The sequence below is a fragment of the Peromyscus eremicus genome, chromosome 22, assembly GCF_949786415.1.
Source record: "Peromyscus eremicus chromosome 22, PerEre_H2_v1, whole genome shotgun sequence".
NCBI classification, from domain to species: Eukaryota; Metazoa; Chordata; class Mammalia; order Rodentia; family Cricetidae; genus Peromyscus; species Peromyscus eremicus.
Window position 1 is genome coordinate 28,621,034 of NC_081437.1, and position 19,781 is coordinate 28,640,814.

General features: G+C 47.5%; 1 protein-coding gene across 1 annotated transcript; it reads right to left on the bottom strand.

The window, feature by feature from the left end:
* Window positions 1–8,192: 8,192 nt before the first annotated feature.
* Window positions 8,193–19,418, bottom strand: LOC131897500 (b(0,+)-type amino acid transporter 1-like). The gene is made up of 6 exons (XM_059248420.1): window positions 18,473–19,418; window positions 15,353–15,486; window positions 15,051–15,180; window positions 13,873–13,997; window positions 9,814–9,901; window positions 8,193–9,014 (listed from the first exon to the last, which is right to left on the bottom strand). The coding sequence occupies exons 1-6, from the start codon at window positions 19,232–19,234 to the stop codon at window positions 8,784–8,786; spliced, it is 1,470 nt and encodes a 489-aa protein (XP_059104403.1). The 5' UTR covers window positions 19,235–19,418; the 3' UTR covers window positions 8,193–8,783.
* Between the last annotated feature and the right edge of the window lie 363 nt (window positions 19,419–19,781).

Consider the following 19,781-nt stretch of genomic DNA (forward strand, 5'->3'; position numbering starts at 1 on the left):
GGACTCGGGTGAGCCTGGATCCTTATCCACTGGCCCACAACTTTAGTCCAAAGGTCTATTTATAACAATGCCAAGGGAGTGGAGCAAAAGACCTCCCCCTTGCTAGTTACAGTCACCTGGTACCCAGGCCAGGGTGAGAAGTGCAGAGAGGGGCTAGGAGCTCCGTAACAGCTACTTGAAGTGTTGAGAGAGCCTGGTGTCAGCCTTAATGTGTTAACAGGCTCCTCTGTTAGCCGTTTGTCCTGGGTTTTCTTTGGGACCTGACCTCATACACTAACCTGCTTGGAAAGCTGTTTTCCTAACGGTGGCGCCTCGTCGTCATTATTCACCCTGCCTGCTACTCCAGCTAGCACAGGAAGCGGCGCCCTAGGAAGGGATTTGTTGGACTGTGAGTTCATCTTAGCTAGGGCTCTTCTGGCCCGAGGAAACAGACATTACAGAGGATAGGAGAGGTAAAAAGGGGCCTCCCTTGCGCCACATGCTTGTTCAGCTCTCATTCTGACATTTCCACGTGAGTCAGCGTCTTCCTCTGTCAATCGGCTTCACCTCCCACGAGAACTCCTCTTGTCTCCTAGAACTAACCTGAACAGTCCCTGGGAGGGGCTGCTAGGGGCCATATGCCCATGCAGAGACTGGGGGCAGTCTGTTGTGAAGCCCCTTCTAGAAGCACACATCTGAGAGCTGGGAGGAGGGACTGTCACAAAATAAACCAGGTGTCTTTTCTAGGAGAGTAAATGTGGTAGGAGGGCCCCACTGTGGAGCGGCGGTCTTTGTCAAAGGTCATTGCTGTCACTGTCATTTGTATCGGCATAAGACATCTGCAGCGTTTTCTCAATTCTAGTCACTTTTGGGGTACAGCCTGGTAGCTGGGGGCACAGGTTTTGGACCCAGATGCTCTGTTCAAATTCTGCTTCTATCACTCTTCGTTGTGTGACATTCGGGTAGGTTGCTTTAACCTCTCAGGACCTGTCTATGACAATTAAATGACCCAATACATGAAGGGCATGAAGAACTGTGCCTGCGTGGGCCAGGTACTTCATAAATGTTACTTATTTTTTATTACCAGTGCCTGGGAACCCCAGTATAAGAAATGCCTGGAAAAAAACAAACAACAACAAACAAACCCCCACTGCTCTCCATTTACCCTCACCCCAATTTCCCTGAGGAGAGCTAGGGCCTTCAGGGATCAATAACAACTTGCTGAGTTCTGTGTAAGCCTTGAGCATTAAAGAAGTTGATAGATGCGTCTCTTTCCCAGAAGCTCATTGCAAGCAAGGAGACTGATGACCAAAGACATCATTTTACTGCTCCTTGGCCTGCCCCTGTGCAGCAGCTGTATCCATCAAGGATCTCTAGAGGAACAGACCAATAGAGTGACACATCTTAAAAGGAGATTCACTGGACTGGCTTGCACAGCATAAGCTAGAGGAGCGCCAGCAATGGCTGTCTGAATTCCGTGGGAGTCTGGAAACCCAGTAGCTCCCCCAGTCCATGAAGCTGACTACCTCTGCAGTCCCAATCTAGCACTGAAAGCCTTGAGAATCTCTGCAAAGTCCCTGGCCTTCATTCAGTCCACCTTTGAAGGCTGGGGGGGGCGGGGCAGTGCTGGGTCCTGGTGTCAGCAAAGACACTGGCAGCTACAGAGGAGACACACTCACCAGCAGGGAGCGAAAGTGAGCAGGCGAAGAACGGTGCTGCCTTTTCCCTCCAACCTCTTCGAATCTGGGTCACTGCCAGGAAAAGCTGCCCGCTCTGGAGGAGGGTTATCTGCACTCAGTACATCATTCCAGGAAATACTCTCGCAGAACCGCTCAGAGGTGCGTCTAGTAGTTGGTCCCAGAGCCAATCAAGTTGACAACCAAGGTGAACCATTACAGAAGAAAATGCACACTCCCACACAGAGCCCCTTGGTCCAGAGAAAGCTGGCTGGAAAAAAAAAAAATGCAACCCATACTAAGGCCTGGAGGATGAGCAGGAGTTTACCAAGCAAGGGTGGTAGGCAGGGCATTGTGCTGGGCTGAGACCCACCCCTCTCTGCTTGATGACATTCCTTAAGAGCCCAGATTGCTTATTAGACACCGAGGTCAACGAAAAGCTTTTAAGATTCTTCATTTCATAAAAAAAAAAAAAAAAAAAAACCCTTTCCATTCAGAGTTTTTATATAAACAAAAAAACCTTAAGTCTTAAGAGTTAGTCAGAAGTTTAAAAAAGCCCACAATCCATGTCATAATAATGTCATGTCACAGGTGCATTTTATCGTGCTCAAAATGCATATGGAGGGACTGAGGCTCAGTGTATAATGCCTGCCTCACATGCACAAAGACCTGGGTTCAATCTCCAGCACTGCAAAACAAACAAACAAACAAATCACACACACTGTGGTAGTGTGAATAGGAATGGCCCTCATAGACTCATGTGTTTGAGTGCTTGGCCCACAGGGAATGGCACTACTAAGAGGTGTGGCTTTGTTGGAGGAAGTGTGTCTTTGTGGAGGCGGGATTTGAGCTCAGATATGCTCAAGCTAGGCCTAGTGTCACAGTCCCCTTCTGAGACTCTCAGCTCCTTCTCCAGCACCATGCCAGACTACATGCGGCCATGCTCCCACCGTGATGATAGCGGACTAAACCTCTGAGAATTGTAAGCCAGCCAATTGAATGTTTTCCTTTGTAAGAGTTGTCATGGTGTCTGTTCATAGGAATAAAACCCTTAGACACACACACACATGCACACATGCACACATGCACGCACGCACAGTCTCACTCTGCAGGCCAGCCTAAAGCTCACTACATGGTATAAGTTGCCCTCAAGCTCATGGTAATCCTCCTGCCTCAGCCTCCATGGAGATTATAGCAGCTTGTGTATTTAATTTATAGAGAAAAGACGGCAACTACTAATCCCAGAGGAAGACCAGAGCTTAGAGCAAGTAGTGCAGTGGTGGATCAAGAAGAGGATGTCTGTGGTTGGACCGCCAGGTTCCACACATGGTCCCTCCAACTCTGCTTGTAATACAATAAAATAGAGATGCTCAAACAGGCATGAAGAGCAGGCCAGTGGTATTAAGCAATCACTAAAAAGGAGTTAAGTGCCTGTGATGGTTAATTTTAGATGTTGACTTGTCTGGGTTAAGGAATAGAGACTTTTTGGAGAGCTTTGTGGGTGTGTCTATGAGGATGTTCCTGGAGAATTACAACATATGCATTTGGCTGGACTTGCCCTTAGTGTAGGCAAGCACCATGAAACCAGAACATAAACACGAGGAGATCAATGTCTCCTTCCAAAAGCCAGGGTGTATTCAGATCCTGCAAAGGACATTGGAGTCCAAGTTGTTTGGTCTCCAGGATGTATACCAACAGCTTCCTCCTTGGGTTCTCCAGCCTTTCACCTCAAAACAGAGTGACACCTTCAGCTTCCCTGGTACTGAGCCCTTGAGACTTGGACTGAGATATGCTACCAGGGTCCCAAGGTCTCCAGATCGTAGACCTATCCTGAGATTTCCCAGATGTATAATTATGTGAAATAGCTGTCCAGTTAAACCCTCTCTCACCTGTCACATCAGGACCCTCTGCTCTGATTCTCTGCAGAACTGACTTAAGTAGGGTTACTATGGCTGTGAAGAGACATCGTGATCAAGGCAACTTATAAAAGAAAACATTTAATTGGCTGCTTGTTTACAGTTTCAGAGGATGAGTCCAGGACCATCATGGCGAGAAGCACAGCAGTAGGCAGGCAGGCAGGCAGGCATGGTGCTGGAGCAGTAGATAAGATCCTTTATATCCTGATCAAAAAGTTGGAGGCAGAGAGAGTGAGACTGGGCCTGGTGTGGGCTTTTGAAACCTCAAAGCCTACTCCGAGTGACACACCCCCTCCAACAAAGGCCACACCTTTTAGTCCTTCCCAAACAGTTCCACCAACTAAGGATCAAGCATTCAAATATACAGCCCTATGGGAGCCATTCTAATTCAAACCACTACAAGAACCCTCACTAAAATCATGCTGATACAAAAGTATTATACAAGAGATTTCCCAGAATCAGAGATCACTAAGAACTTTTAACTTTGTTCTTCATTTCAATTTGTTTTTTGTTGTTTGTTTTTGTTTTTGTTTTTGAGACAGGGTCTCATGTAGCCCAGGCTGTCCCTGAATTTGCTATATACATAACCAAGGGTGACTTCAAACTTCTGAGTTCCAGTCTCCATCTCCAAAGTGGAAGAAATGACTAGTGTGGCCCTCCAAGCCTTCCTTATGTGGATAGAGATCAAACCCAGGGCTCCATACATGTTAAAGAAGTATTCTACCCACTTAACTATACCTCCAGTCCCATTAAGGACTTTTTAGGAAAGCCCATAGGTTATCTATATCTATTTTATTTTATTTTTATTTTTATTTTGTTTTTTTAAGACAGGATTTCTCTGTGCAGCTTTTGGAGCCTGTCCTGGAACTCACTTTGTAGACCAGGTTGGCCTTGAACTCACAGAGATTCACCTGCCTCTGCCTCTGCCTCTGGAATGCTGGGATTAAAGGTGTGTGCCACCACCGCCAGGCTCTATATCTATTTTTTTTATAGTTTTCTTTTTTTAATGATTTATTTTTATTTTATATGCATTGGTGTTTTGCCTGCCTGCATGTCTCTGTGAGGGTGTCAGATCCCCTGAAACTGGAACTTTGGATAATTGTGAGCAGCCATGTGGGTGCTGAGAATTGAACCCTGGTCCTCTGAAAGAGCAGCCAAGGCTCTTAACCACTGAGCTATCTCTAGCCCCTATCTATATCTATTTTAAAGTAGATGCTGCCTGTACAATTTAGCTGTGAGCTCAGAGTTACATCTCAGAATCACAACCTGCTTGTATTATCTGCATATGTCTCACTCCTTCTTGCACACCGGTGCCCCCAAGGGCTAGGCTGGGCAGGTGTGTGTGTGTGTGTGTGTGTGTGTGTGTGTGTGTGTGTGTTTGTGTGTGTGTGTGTTTCTTTTCTCTGACCCACGCCTAAGTAGGAACAAAGATTCAAAAGCTAGACAAAAATTTCTTTTATGCGTGTTTGCAGAACCAGTTAGTCTTCTCTAAGAGGTAAACGAAGATTGCCCCTGGAGAAAGGAAGGAGACAGAGTGGTGCCAGGAGAAGGTCGGAGGAGATGGTTGACAGATCAGAGATATGTGAGGGAGGAGAACGGAGAGGATGAGTCTGTCTGCCAGTGTGATTTCAGGACCAACTGTGCTGCTGACAGCCACTTGCTGCTCAACAGTTCTTGGTACCTGTGAGACTCATAGTCACAGGTGAGGGCCGCGCCCACTTCAGATGTCATTTGCAAGCCTCAGGGGCCTCTGGTTCTAGGCCATACGAGCTGCAAACCAAGAGTTCCACAATCCTTATCTGTTTGATAATTTGTTATAATGGCTTAAAGAACCCAGGAAAACAGTTATTTGTATTTATAGTTTATTATAAAGGATGCAAATGGGACTAAGATGTGGCTGAGCTGGCAGAGTCCTTGCCTAGCATGCATGAAGCCTTGGGTTTGATCCCTGGCATTGCATAAACTGGTGAGATGACATACTTCTGTAATTCCAGCACTTGGGAATGGTTTGCAGGAGGATCAGGAGTTCAAGTTCATCTTTGGCTGTCTAATAAATTTGAGGCCAGACTGGATTAGATGAGACTCTATCTCAAAACAAAACAAAACAAAACAAAACATATAAATGGGCAATGCAGACATGCATGGGGTAAGGTGGGAAGGGCATGGAGTCCCATCACACTAGCCTCCCTCATGAGTTCAGCAGCCTGGACACTCTCCAACCCTTCACTGTGGTTTTGTATAGAATCCCTATCATACAGGCAGGCTTGATTAAATCATTGGCCTTTGGTGACTGAGGTTAATCTCTAGCCCTTCCCTCCTCTCTAGAGGTTAAGTTGAACACTCCAATCCTCTCATCACATGGCTTGTTTCTCTAGACTAGCCCACCTTCTGCTTTGAGGGGGAGCTGGGTAGGACCAGCCTCTTTTGAAACATTATTTTCTCTGCAACTGGGTATCTTACTTGGGAAAATGGGATGCTGGAATTTCTCGATAGAACTGTGCTCAGGAACTGGGTTCATCAACAGTTCACAATTTAGGACTGTGGTAGACCAGAAAAAAGGTTTTGTCCCCAAGCGCTGGTACAGAGTCCCTAAAACCTTTGGAATGATTAGAATGCTGAATATTTTATATGCTTATGAGATGATAAGTGACTGAGGTCCCTAGGTAGCTTCAGGAGTTTAGGACATTCAATCCACTCCCCCTAGGAAGGGGACAGAAAGATAGAATTCAAGCAATAACTTAATTAATCATTCATACCTAATGACACCTTTATAAAAACTCCTGAATGACAGGATTTAGAAAGCTTCTGGGTAAACACACGGAGGTGCTGGAGAGGATGTTGGGTGACTTTTCTGAGGAGACATGAACAAGTATCTATTTACTCAGCAAGAGGGCTCGGCAAACAGAGGCTTGTGTGCAGGCCTGACCACCTTGGGGACCTTGTAAATCTCATGAATTTCAGGATCTTCCTGAGACTTGTTAGTTGTTTATTTCCTGAGTCTTGTAAATTTTGTTAACTTCCTGAGTCTTAACAAACCTCCCTCCAGGATGGACTATTTCAAACAGAGGAAACTGCTGTACAATGAAGACAGTGAACCAGAAGCTAACTTGGAAGCTGTGCTCCTGTCCTCTGACCTTGCACTGTGCAGCTCTTCCATTTGAGTGTTTCTGAGTCGAATCATTTATTTTCAATTGGTAATCATAAGTGAAGTGGTTTTCTGAGTCCCGTGAGTCATTCTAGCAAGTTATTGTACTTGAAGTGGGAAGCTGTAGGAATGCCCACTTTCAAAGTCATGCTGGAGAGATGTATAGGTCGCACGGGGACCCAGTACTTAAATCACTAGTGTCTGAAGTGATGGTAGTCATGAAGAACTGAACCCTTAAACCTAAGGGAGGAGCTTGGACCTGCATTTGCTCAGCCTCTGTGTCAGAATGAATGAAACTGTTGAACTTCTCTGATCCGTGTCTACCATGAAGCAGGTTTATGAGGTGAGTAGTGTTTTGAATGAGAAAATCCCTAATAGGCTCAGAAGTTTGAATACCAGGTCCCCTTGGTAGAGCTCTTCGGGTAGGTTTAGGAGGTATGGCCTTGCTGGAGGAAGTGTGTCACTGGAGGCAGGCTTTGAGGTTTCAAAAGCCTCACACCATTCCCACAGTGCGCTCTGCCACGTGCTTGGTGGCAAGATGCGAACTCTCAGCTGTTGCAGACACCATGCCTGCCTGCTGCCACACGTCCCTGCCATAGTGGCGATGGACTCATATTCCTACGGAACCGTAAGCCCACATAAACACTTTCTATAAGTTGCCTTGGTCGTGGTGTTTTATCAGAGCAACGGACAACTAATGAATGTGTGCCAGATGCACTAAAACCGTACTTGAGTTGCCTAAATCCAGTCTTCGGGAGAGACTAAAAGATGTTCTCTTCCTCTTTCTTTTGAACCACCCGCCCCTTAGATGCCCTCAGGAGCTGTACTCCCACCCTCATTCTGTGCACCTGTCATTCCTCATCTCCCACATCCTTCCAGGTATCTACCCAGATGTCCAGGGTAGCCAGGTATCTGTGTCCTCCCCTTTCTATTTAGTCCTATAACTATATTAGCCTTCTTGGGGACTGTTCTAGCTCTTTGTCCTTTCTCCTGGGAATTTATCTGCCTTTCCTTGGTCAAAGCCAGTCACCCTCCCTTCCTAGCAGTACATCTCCTGCTTATTACACTGTTCAAGTAAACAAACAGCTTCAACTCCCAGCTGAAGTCTTCCCAGACAAGAATTACCAAAGACAGGAGCTGGAGATCTAGATGGCTCAGAGTTTCAGAGCATTGGCTGCTCCTCCAGAGGACACACATGGCAGCTCACACCTGTCTGCACCTCCTGTTCCAGGGGATCCGACACCCTCATACGAACATGCATGCGGACAAAACACCAATGTACATAAAATACAAATAAATATTTTAAAAATTACCCTAGACACATCTTGTCTAGTTGCAAGAAATAGGTACCCGTTCAAACTCACTGGAGGCAAAATGAGAAATTTATTTTATGGTATCAGTTGTCCCAGAAAAATCAATGATACAGTGCCTAAGTATGCATAATGCCCTGGGATTAATCTCTAGGTTCACAAAATAGAGAAAAAAAAAAGAAGGAGGAGGAGGAGGAAGAGAAGAGGGAAGAGGAGGAGGACATAAAACTCAAGAAATACCATCAAGTGGCCATTGGACCACAGGGATCAAAACTATGCTTTCAGCTCCTACCCCCTCCCCTTCAGCACCAAGTCTTTTTTAAATCATAGCTGAGCATGTATCATCCTCACTCTTCTTGCCATTCTGCCTTTCTCTACTTCTCTACCCACTTGATACAAGTGGTCCCGTATAAATCCCAAGATGTGCAACTCTTCAGCTTGAGCGATATCGAATAAGACTATAGAATTCCAATGGCAGAAACCCAAGGAAGGGACTCATTCCACGCTGTCTAATTGGGCTACAAACAGCAACTAAATGTCTATTTGTAACCAGAGGGTTCCTTTGTGAAACAAAGTGGTAACTTGTTTCAAAGGAATAGGTTTTAGGGAAATGGGTTAATGTCCCGGTAGATATTCCCAAACCTCAAAGCATCTGTACTGTGGCACTAAGTGCTTACTGGAATGATACCTAGTTGGTGTACAAGAGGACCAGCGGGAACAGTGAAGAGGACAGTGCGGGATTCCTCTGACCATCCAGTCAATGACCTTTAGTGGTTGGAGCGACTTCCAGGAGCAGCTGGAGATGCATCGTGGCCACTTGCATGCACTTGGACTGGCACCGGAAGTGGAAAAGCAGGAAATACACCAGGAAGCCACTGAGCAGGAAGCAGAAGATGTACAGGAATTCCACCTGGGGATTGTCTATAACAGGTGCCAGCACCAGGTAGAGAGACACCAGGAGCATGAAGGCGGGAATGAAGGTGGGGACCTGCAGAGGGCACAGAGAGTTTATTTGACCCCTGAGACGGGAAGGATGAGGGAGGGGTGTCCCTGAGTTGTGTCTTTCCTACCTACCTCTCAGTTATTTCTACCTATCGCTAGTGTCCCTCCTCCAGTATGTGACAGAATACCCGACTGGGCCAGGGGAGCCACCTGCTGGGGTGCACAGGTGTGTGTGTGTGTGTGTGTGTGTGTGTGTGTGTGTGTGTGTGTGTGTGTGTGTGTAGTAGGGGGTGGGGGGTGGGGGGACTCCTTAAAAAGCAGAGTCTGGAGCCCAGCGTTAGCTTCTCTGTGCTGTGAGGCCTTTGCGTATGTGCTCCATCTTTCTCCCCTGTGGCCCTACAGAGGAGAAACGGCCAATAACCCTTTCTAACCCACCCACAAAACATGCAATGTTCTACCAAATACAATGGCAGTAGCAGCTGCTGACATTCCTTGTCTAGGTCAATGGTTCTCAACCTGTGGATCTCGACCCCTTTCAAGAGGGGGTGGCGGGGGGGGCATCAAACAACCCTTTCACAGGGGCCACATATCAGATACCCTGCATATCAATTGTTTACATTATAATTCATAACAATAGCAAAATTATAGTTACGAAGTAGCAATGAAAATAACTTTATGGTTGGGGGTCACCACAACAGCATGAGGAATTGTATTAAAGGGTCCGAAGCATTAGGAATGTGGAGAACCATTGGTCTAGGCCTTGGAGGAGGCAGTGGCCCAAAGATACACTTTATATAGAGCCTAGATTGAAAGATGCTCAGCGTCTGTCCTCAGGACAAGGCTACCTTGTAAGTGTGGGGAAGATTCTTTGTCTTTATTCGCAAGTACAGGAGACAGCCAAAGGTGGTCCCAGAGGTGAGCCAGGAGAGGAAGCTGTAGTGGAAAAAAAAAAATGGAAAGTGTAGCTGAGGCCCTCTCTGATAGAACATGCCTGGATCAGGACCACATGTTCAAAGAGCAGGGGGAGCATTTGGTTTTCTTTAGAGGAGAGCCTAGGTCTAGACAGATGGTTCAGGGGTTAAGAGCAGTTGCTGCTCATACAGAGGACCCAGGTTAGAGGACCCACCATAGGGTGGCTCACAACCATCCTTCACTCCAGCTCCAAGAGATCTGATGCCTTCTCCTGACCTCTGTGGAAACCAGGCATGAATGTGGTACAAAAACATACATACAGACAAAACACATATACATATAAATAAAATCAATAAATCTTTTTTGTTTTGTTTTGTTTTTTGAGACAAGTTTTCTCTGTGTAGCTTTGGAGCCTGTCCTGGAACTCACTCTGTAACCCAGGCTGGCCTCGAACTCATAGAGATCTGCCTGCCTCTGCCTCTCAAGTGCTGGGATCAAAGGCGTGCACCACCATCACCTGGCAAAAATCAATAAATCCTAAAAACAAAACAAAAAACCTAGAGATGACCCTGTGAGTCATAAAACAAATGAAATTGGGATAAGAACTTGGTAGAAGGAAGGGATAGGGATTGGGGGTGCAGCAGGGGGGATATGAGAGGGCAGTGGGACGAGTGTGGCCAGAATGTATTTTATACATATGTGAATTTGTCAAAGAATAATTGCTTCTTGGCCTTTCAGCGAAAATCGAGTGTGAAACAGTCAAAATAGTAAATTAATGTTTACAATAAAATCTTTTTTAAAAAAAGAGGGCAAGCCGGGCAGTGGTGGCGCACGCCTTTAATCCTAGCACTTGGGAGGCAGAGCCAGGTGGATCTCTGTGAGTTCCAGGCCAGTCTGGGCTACCAAGTGAGTTCCAGGAATGGCGCAAAGCTACACGGAGAAACCCTGTCTCGAAAAACAAAAAACAAAAAACAAACAAACAAACAAAAAAGAGGGCGTGGTGGAATCTCAAGGAGGCTATGCTCACTGGGGGGGGGGGGGCTCATCAAAGCAGAGCTCTTCTCCCAACCCATCTTTCCTTCAGGGCTGATGACATTACATGTAGGTGGATAAACACCCCACCAACCCTTGCCCCGTCCCTTCCAAGGTCGATAGCTTAAGTGGCTGCTGCCATTCTGATAAAATTCCATCTGAAGGTCTAGTGTAACAGCTTAATCAGTAAAGAGCATGCTGCACAAGCATGAAGACCTGAGCTCAATCCCCAGAACCCATGTGGAAAAGCCAGGTGTGGCGCTACGTACGTACGGGCTTGTAATCCCAGCACTGTGAAGGCAGAGACAAGCAGATCCCTGGGGCTCACTGGCCAGGCAGCCTAGCCTAATGGGCTAGTTCTGCACGTGGGAGGCAATGGGCTAGTTCTGCACGTGGGAGGCAAAGGCAGAAATATTGCCCTAAGTTCTAGGCCAATTTGGTCTACATAGCATGTTCTAGAACAGCCAGAGCTACACAGTGAGACCCTATATGTGCTGGCTAGTTTTATGTCAATTCAACACAAGCTGGAGTTAGACTGAAAGAAGGGACTATCAGTTGAAGAAATGCCTCCATAAGATCTGACTATAGGGCATTTTCTTAATTAGTGATTGATAGGCAGAGGGGGAGGGGCAGCCCATGGTGGGAGGTTCCATCTCTGGGCTGGTGGTCCTGGGTTCTATAAGAAAGCAGGCTGAGCAAGCCATGGAGAGCAAGTCAGTAAGCAGCACCCCTCCATGGCCTCTGCAACAGCTTTTGCCTCCAGGTTCCTACCCTGCTTGAGTTCCTGTCCTGACTTCCTTCAATGATGGACTACAATGTGGAAGAAGTGTAGGCCAAATAAATCCTTTCCTCCCCATGTTGCTTTTGGTCACAGTGTTTCATCACAGCAATAGAAATCTTAACTACAACATTGTCTTTAAAAAATATAAATAACATATAAGAAATTACTTCCAAGTTTGATCCCCTGACCTCCACATGCACACATTTATTCATACATGCAAACACACACACACACACACACACACACACACGTGAATACATACACAAATTCTATCTAACCTGGCAATCAAGGACCAGAAGAAAGCCACTTCTTGAGGTGATCCATCCTACAAAGTGTTAGGTCCTAACTGAACAGATCATCCCAGGATTCTTGCTCTGTACTGAGACATTCTTGGTCACATTCCCCAGTCTCTACCTGAAGACTCATGTCTCCTAGACCCACAATGGATTAGATTTTGTTATTACTGTATAACGATTTTCATCTTTCTCATGGGAAAAACAACGAAAATAAAACATTTGTGACGTGGTGTCCCTAAGAATCACACCAAGCACTGAATGTCCTCTTCTAGATTAGACAACAGAGCAGGGAACATGTGATGCCTGAGAAATTGCTAGAACTCCCTCTGCACTCAGATACTGTGCTCATCTGGCCGTTGAAAAATGAAGCCTGCTTCAAATGAGCTTAGAAAATGACACGTGGTTATCACAACGGCCTGTGATTTCTGTCTTAAGGAAAATATCAGAAGGGACTCAGAACATCCCCTTCCTGTGCTGAAATCATTCATTGTGCCTAAACAGCTTGGTGTGGATCTACACTGAGTTCTGGGACCGAGTCCAGAGCACAAGTTCAGACTACAGAGGTGGGAAAATCATGCCGTGTCTAAAGGCTCCCCAGCATTACGATGCCTAAATGTCCTTTTTATTTAAAGGTTTATTTATCTTATGTGCATTGATATTTTGCGCACATGTATGTCTATGTGAGGGTGCCGGATCCCCCTGGAACTGGAGTTACAGACAGTTGTGAGCTGCCATGTGGTCACTGGGAATTGAACCCTGGTCCTCTAGAAGAGTAGCCATTGCTCTTAACCACTGAGCCATCTCTCCAGCCCCTCCTAAATGTCCTTTAGCATCATCTTAGTAACAGAATGAAGGGAAATAGTGACAGCAGTAGCACAAACCTTAGGCTATCTAGTGGTGAAACACCCATCTTACTGAATTGAGGGAGAGGAGAGCCATGTTTAATTCTGGAAACGTAACAGAGAGAATGGCTGAAATATATGTATAGGTGTGAGGATTCTGAGCCTGGGCTTTCAGAAATGCATCACACACACACACATACACACACACACACACACACACACACACACATATATATATATATATATATATATATATACATATACATATGCATGTGGAGCTCAAGAGACACAGATACACTCCTCTATGTGTGTGTAGATAGATAAATAGATCAGTAGGTAGGTAGGTGGGTGGGTGGGTATGTAGATAGGTAGGTAGGTCGATAGATAGATGGATGGATGGATGGATGGATGGATGGATGGATGGATAGACAGACAGACAGACAGACAGATAGACAGACCGATAGATATTATTTGGATGTAAAATATTTGCCCACGGATTCATGTGTTTGAAACAGTTGAAAACATACTGTTTGGGGAGATGATTGAGATGTAAGGGGACAGAGGCTCAATAAAGAAATGAGTCTCTGGGTGGCAGGGTAGGCCTTGAGATTTATAACACCCAGCTTCCTGTCCTCTCTCTGCTTCCTGGTCCACTGAGATGTGAACAAGCAGCTAGCTACACACACCTCTCACCACAGCCTCCAAACACTCCCATTCCCGTGCCTCCCTGCCATGTTGGTCTGTACCCTACACGTGCCGAGATTAATCCTTTCTCTTTTAAGTTGTTTCTTGTCGGGTATTTGATTGCTATGATGAGAAAATTTGTGTGCGTGCATGGGCGCGTGTGTGCGTGCGTGCATGGGTGCATGTGTGTGTGCATGGGTGCACGTGTGTGTGTGTGTGTGTGTGCGTGCGCGCGTATGCACATAGGAGCTCCAGAAGAGAACACACACATTTATGTGTGCAAGGTTGTACATATAAGGGCATATAAATACAAAGATGTCTGGGACACAGATACCAGCCAAGGAATGTCTCGCTTACCTCAAGAGGTTGACGAAGGTGCCGAAGTCGCCTGGAATAAGCAGGACCAAAGCCACAGCTGTGGTGAAGACCATGGCTGGGGCTGGTGTCAGTCGATGCACATGAATCATGGACATAAGCTGGGGCTGGAAAACGATTGGTGTGAGAGAAGGTGCAGAACAGCTACAAGAAGCACTCGGCGGGCGGCGGTGGCGCACGCCTTTAATCCCAGCACTCGAGAGGCAGAGGCAGGCGAATCTCTCTGAGTTCGAGGCCAGCCTGGTCTACAAAGTGAGTTCCAGGAAAGGCTCCAAAGCTACACAGAGAAACCCTGTCTCGAAAAACCAAAAAGAAGCACTCTGTCCCCTGTCATGCTTTGGACACCAGTGTGCCCAATCTCATTGTCATTTGTATCATGGCTTCCAGGGCATATGTTTCCTTGGGCTGCTGTGACACACTGGATTATTATCCTCCAACTATTCAGTCTCCCACTTTTTGCCTCTATGTCAGGAATACAGTTTTCAACCACTGATGTGGGCTAGACTGTGTCACTCAATTCATCCAATAAAAAACATGAGGACAAATGACAAGCAAATACTCTAAATGTGATTAGACGTTTGTTTTGACATCTTAAACCCCGATTCCTGAATTAAACAAGAAATGCCCCTCAGGAGCCACCTCTGCTTTATTTGGCCTGCATTCCTGAAGTAGAAACAGTCTCCTTCCAAAATCAGAATGACCCAAACAGGGCTACAGATAACAGGAAGAGCAACAGTTAAAGGTTGCTGCAAGTCACTGGCAGTCTGGGGGTTGTCTGTTATTCGATATTATTATCATAGTAAAGGCTAACACAGGGGCAAAGAATCTCTGAGGGAAAAGGGCATTGTGTGTACCCGGGCCTCCTCCCTCTGGCCTCTGTACTCTTGTTATTCACAGACAGGCTCTACCACTTATCTCTTCCACCTCACATAATCCAGGACCATGACAGCCCTGAAACCTGGAAGAGATTGGGAATATTTGGGAAAGGTATGGAAGGGCCGTGTCCCATTCTCAGAAGAAAAGAGGGCCACATCTGACTGGGGAGGTCCAGGCTTGGCCTAAATGCTAAGCTCAGGTGGGAGAAGACATAGGTGAAAGGTCTCCCAGCTCCCTTCTTGCGGCCCTGACCACCTCACTTGACGGCAGATCCCGCCTCTTACCATGTGACCTTCTCTGGCAGCTGCGAAGCACAAACGGCTGCCGCTGAAGAACGACCCGTTGACGGTACCAAATGTCGAAAGCGCAACAGCCAAGGGCACCAGCCAGGCCCAGGACCCCAGAACCTGGTTCCTAGAACAACAGAACCATCAAGGGAAAGAATTCTAGCAGGGACTTGGAAAGGCGCCCCAAGGCCTCCTGGGAAGTAGAGAAAACAATGCATTTAAAGACCAGTTCGGATCCACATAGAGCACCCTCTGTCCCTATCCCTAAATGCAAGGCACACACCACGTGACAGACTCACCCCCAGCTCACAGCCATGGCGTCCGAGGAGAGGATCTCCGAGGGTGACATAACCAGCAGGTAACTGATATTGACCAGGACGTACAGGATGGTGACCAGGGGGATGGCAATCATCACTGCCCACACTAGGTTCCGCTGCAGGCTCAGGGAGAAGAGAGCAAAGGTTAGCCAAGGAGGCCTTTGGAGGTGTTCAGAGCTATGCTGTCCACAGGGCCACTGCGCCGGATCCTGGGGAACGGAAGCATTGTGTTCCTCCCCCATGAGAACGCGATCCCCGTGGCATGGGCTCACAATCAGGCAGGCGTGTGGTGAGTGGCATAAGGTGCTAGACAGAGGGCGGTAGAGATACGGAGGGGATGGCAGAGGTATCACCAGAGCTTCCTGGATGAAGAGGGCCTTCACCTGGGCTCTCTTTGAGGCATGGAAATGACTGGGGAAGGTGGGAAGGAGAGTTTCCCACAGAGGAAACCGAAGAAAAAGGAAGCTAACGATGTCCCCCGTCTGCTTTGCAGTAGGCGTGATTGGCCCCTCATGGAAACATCTGATTAGCACATCTCCTCTTTAGCCTTAAAGCAAAGACAATTTCCAGAGCTTTTTCTGCCAGGACTGAGCTCTGCTTGTGGGAATTCTTGGACCTGGAGAGGGAAAGGAAAGGAGGGGGACACAGAACGGGGCAATCATCTCGACCTATTACGGCTCTTGGTAACCAGCCTCCGTGTAGACGCTGTCCTTACTCCCTGTGTGCCCGTGTACGTTGGCAGGCTCTGTCCTTTCTGCCCTCCAAGTTCATGTTCACACTGCTTCTGCAGAGCTGTGGTTAAACTCCAGTCTCCTCCCCCAGGAGGCCTTATCTGTTCTGCCTTGTCGGTCACCCTCCCTCGAGGACCATGCCGCAAGTTAGTGAAAATAAAGTAAAGGAGAGAGCCACGGACTCTTGTATGAGTCCCCCAAGTCCCCCTCAGCTTTAAAATCCAGGACTCTGAGTTCAAAGGAAAGTGCCTTGGCCCCAGAATGGATATAGCAGCTAAGGTCTTATTACCTACCACCCAGGGGTTGGAATGTGGCTCTGCCTAGGCTCACACAAGGCTACCTGTAGCCAAGGTAGTCTCACTCCCACAAGCCTTTCGGGGATGCCCTCGGCACAGTGAGCACCCAGTATGCATGAGTCAACCTCACACGTAGTCAGGGCAAGGAACCTAGTATGCTTTTGAATTTGACCTCTCCCTCGGCATCTTTCCCAGTAGTAATGAGCTGTGACAACGGTAGAGTCCTGGGTGGGATCATAGATATGTTTCTGGCCAATATACCACAAGAACAGTGAGACTCTCTGTACTCTTGAGAGCCCTGAATTCTTCATTCAAATCCCAAAGAGTCCGCATATAAGGCTGACCCTGGTTTGGCAAAGTTTCTGTAGTTTCTTTGGAGGTGAGGAAAGTATGAACTAAATACACCCTTTAGAACAAGTTAGGGCAGAATTTCCAATGCTGGCATTCAGGTGACTGGCTTAGGTTTTGCTTTGAAAGCCACATTAAAAAAAAAAATAAAAAAAAAAATAAAAAAAAAAAAAAAAGCCCTGGCTCTAGCAGAGATCAGCAAACACTAGCCATGAACCAATTCTAGAATTCTAGCCTGTGGCCTGATTTTGTCAATAAAGTTTTATTGAAACACAGCTGTGTTCCTTTACTTACCTGTGGCAGTTTTGCTGCTACCATAACAGAACTGAGTAGTTGTGACAGGGACTAACACATATGGGGCCTAAAATCTTAACCCTTGGATCCTTTCTAGAAAAGCTTTGCTGATAACCACTGTAACCATGGGAGCTTGTCTTCACCTTCAGGGGCCAACTCTCAGGACCCCGCTCTTCCCTTGACCTAGCTGAAAGCCCAGGGTCTAGATTGAGAAAGGGGGCTCTATGGCTGTCAGGCCACCATATGCACATGCTACCCACTTACTTGACAGCTTCCCAAGCCATCTGCCAAGAATGTACCAGTGAAACCGCAGTGCCCTGTGAGGAAGTCAGGGCAGTTATAACGATGGTCCCTTTTCATAGACAAAGACTTAGGACCATGAGATTATATGCAAAAAATTAACACGCCAGTAACTCCTGCAATCCCACCATTCCGGGGTGAGGATAAGAAGTTCAAAGACGTTCTTAGCCACAACGCAAGTTCAAGGCCTACCTGGGCTACGATGAGACTTGTGTCCCAAAGAAGAAAAATAAAAATAAGGATGAGATCCTAGGACTCCGAGCATGCATTCTCTCTCTCCTCTGTCTCTCCTCTTCTCTCTTTCCTCTGTCTCTGTCTGTTTCTCCCTCTGTCTCCTCCTCTCCCCATCTCTGCTTTTACAGTTCTCTCTCTAAGCTGCCATTCTCTCCTCAAGTCGCCCTCCAGTGAGCCTTTGCCAAGACTCTGAAAGTTGGAATGCCCCTAAGCCAGCCCAGTGGGGACAACAGAAGACTTGCAATTCCCATCCTATGAGAATTTGAAACTCCTGCAAAGGGAAAAAAAAAAAAAAAAAAGAAAACAAACAACATCTCAGAAAATATATTTATAGCGAAGAGTCAGTATATTAATAACGAAGATCCAAATGCCACAACCAAGTTCCGGGTAGCCCTTCAGACCAGCCAGCACACTGATTATCCAGGCCAGGCTCACAGGCAGGGTGAACAGGCATGGCTGGCTTGTTCCCCGAGCCTCAAGTGGTTCCCAGCTTCAGAAACTATGTATAAGTATCTACTGCAATGTTCTGGAGGAAACAACCCAGGAGCTAGCTAGCAGCATCAATTAAGAATGCTGGCAGTATGAATTCAGAACAATTCCCCTTTTGCAGACTTCAGTTTTCCCCTGTAAAAAATGGGCCTTGATGGCTACCTCGAGAAGCAGAAGGATGAGTCCATGGGGGTATGACAGTACGAAGTACTCTGCTTTAGTTAGAAGCCATAGTTAAAATCCCATAATCAAGGCAAATGGGCCACCATGCCGGTCCCATGAGTACATCCAGGGAGCCTCGATTCCACTTAGATTGTTAATGAGCTCGGTCATTTGAGTAGTGGGAACCCCAGTTCCTGGAGCTGCCGATGTTCAGAGGTTCACCCCCCAGAGGAGCGCACTCAACTCACCTTTGGGTTCTTGAGCTCCTCTACCACCATGTTGATGTTATTCCAGCCATCAAAGGACCACAGGCCCTGGTAGAAAGCCATGCCAATGCGCCCTGCCTGCTGGGTTGTGTTGTGGAAGGTGAACGGCAGGGATTCTGTGCGACTACGGCCCTGAGCCAGCACCACGGCCCCACCCACCACAATGACAAGCAGGGAGAACACTTTGGCGGCCGTGCACACGTTCATCACCACCGTGGACATCCGTGAGCTCCAGAAGTTGATCAGCAGCAGCAACAGGATGCAGGAAGAAGCAACGATCTTGACCATGATCTGAGGGAGCGAGGAGCAGCCTGGGTAAAAGGGAGCCAGTGCATACTCGGCGAAACTCAGAGAGACGGCGGTGATGGCGGCTGGTTTGGCCACCAGAACAAATGTGTAGATAACCAGGAAGGCAGGCAAAGAGCCAAAGGTTCGCAAAATGTAGGCATAGTCTCCCCCAGATTCAGGAACCAGGCTGCCCAGCTCAGCATAGCACAGGGCGCCCATCATGGCCAGGAGGCCACAGGTCGCCCAGACAACGAGACTGGCTCCAGGACTGCCCATGTAAACCAAGACCCCCTGTGGGGACATGAAGATGCCAGAGCCAATCATACAGCCCGCGGTCATGGACACTGCACTCCACAGGCCAATCTCCCTTTTCAGGGCCAGCCCCGGTGCCCCACTGCTCTGCTCCTGCCCTGCCGCCGGCCGGTCACTGCCATCTCTCTCCTCACTTCTCTCCATCTCGAGACTTCAGTGGATACTGCCTCTGGTTGGTGACAGGGACAGGCTCCGGTACCTATCATCTGTGGGTTTCCTGGAGGCGTTAATGATTACAGAGTCTGGAGGTAGTCCAAGCCAGAGGGCAAAGACGCAGGGTGCGATCTAGAAGGAGCTGATCTAGCAAGCACCAGACCAGCTCAAGCCACAATGCAGACAGTCTGTAGGAGCCACGGGTCAGAATCAGTCATGAAAGATCCGGGAGAGAAAGGGGTTTTGAAATCTCTACTAATAGCTGGCGAAGGGATGGGGTGGGGGGGGCTGGCTCATGTAAGTGGGTGCTTGCACGGCCCAGTGTGAGTTCCATCCTCAGAACAGCAGGTGGGAGCGGGGGAAGAAAGGAAGGGAGAGAGAGAGGGCAAGAGGGGTTAAAAAAAAAAAAAAAAGGAAGGGAGAGAGGGAGAGAGGGAAGGGAGGATTTTCCATTACCCTGTTCCACCGCAGCATGACAGCTGGATGTTTACTCAGTAGGACAGCCAAGCAGCTGCATCTTCCTTACTTCCCACATCTC

Coding starts and splice junctions, on each gene's coding strand:
- LOC131897500 (XM_059248420.1), bottom strand. CDS start 19,234: ATGGAGAGAAGTGAGGAGAGAGATGGCAGTGACCGGCCGGCGGCAGGG. Junction 15,487..18,472: donor AGGAGCTCAAGAACCCAAAG/GTGAGTTGAGTG, acceptor CTGAGCCTGCAG/CGGAACCTAGTGTGGGCAGT. Junction 15,181..15,352: donor GCCATGGCTGTGAGCTGGGG/GTGAGTCTGTCA, acceptor CTGTTGTTCTAG/GAACCAGGTTCTGGGGTCCT.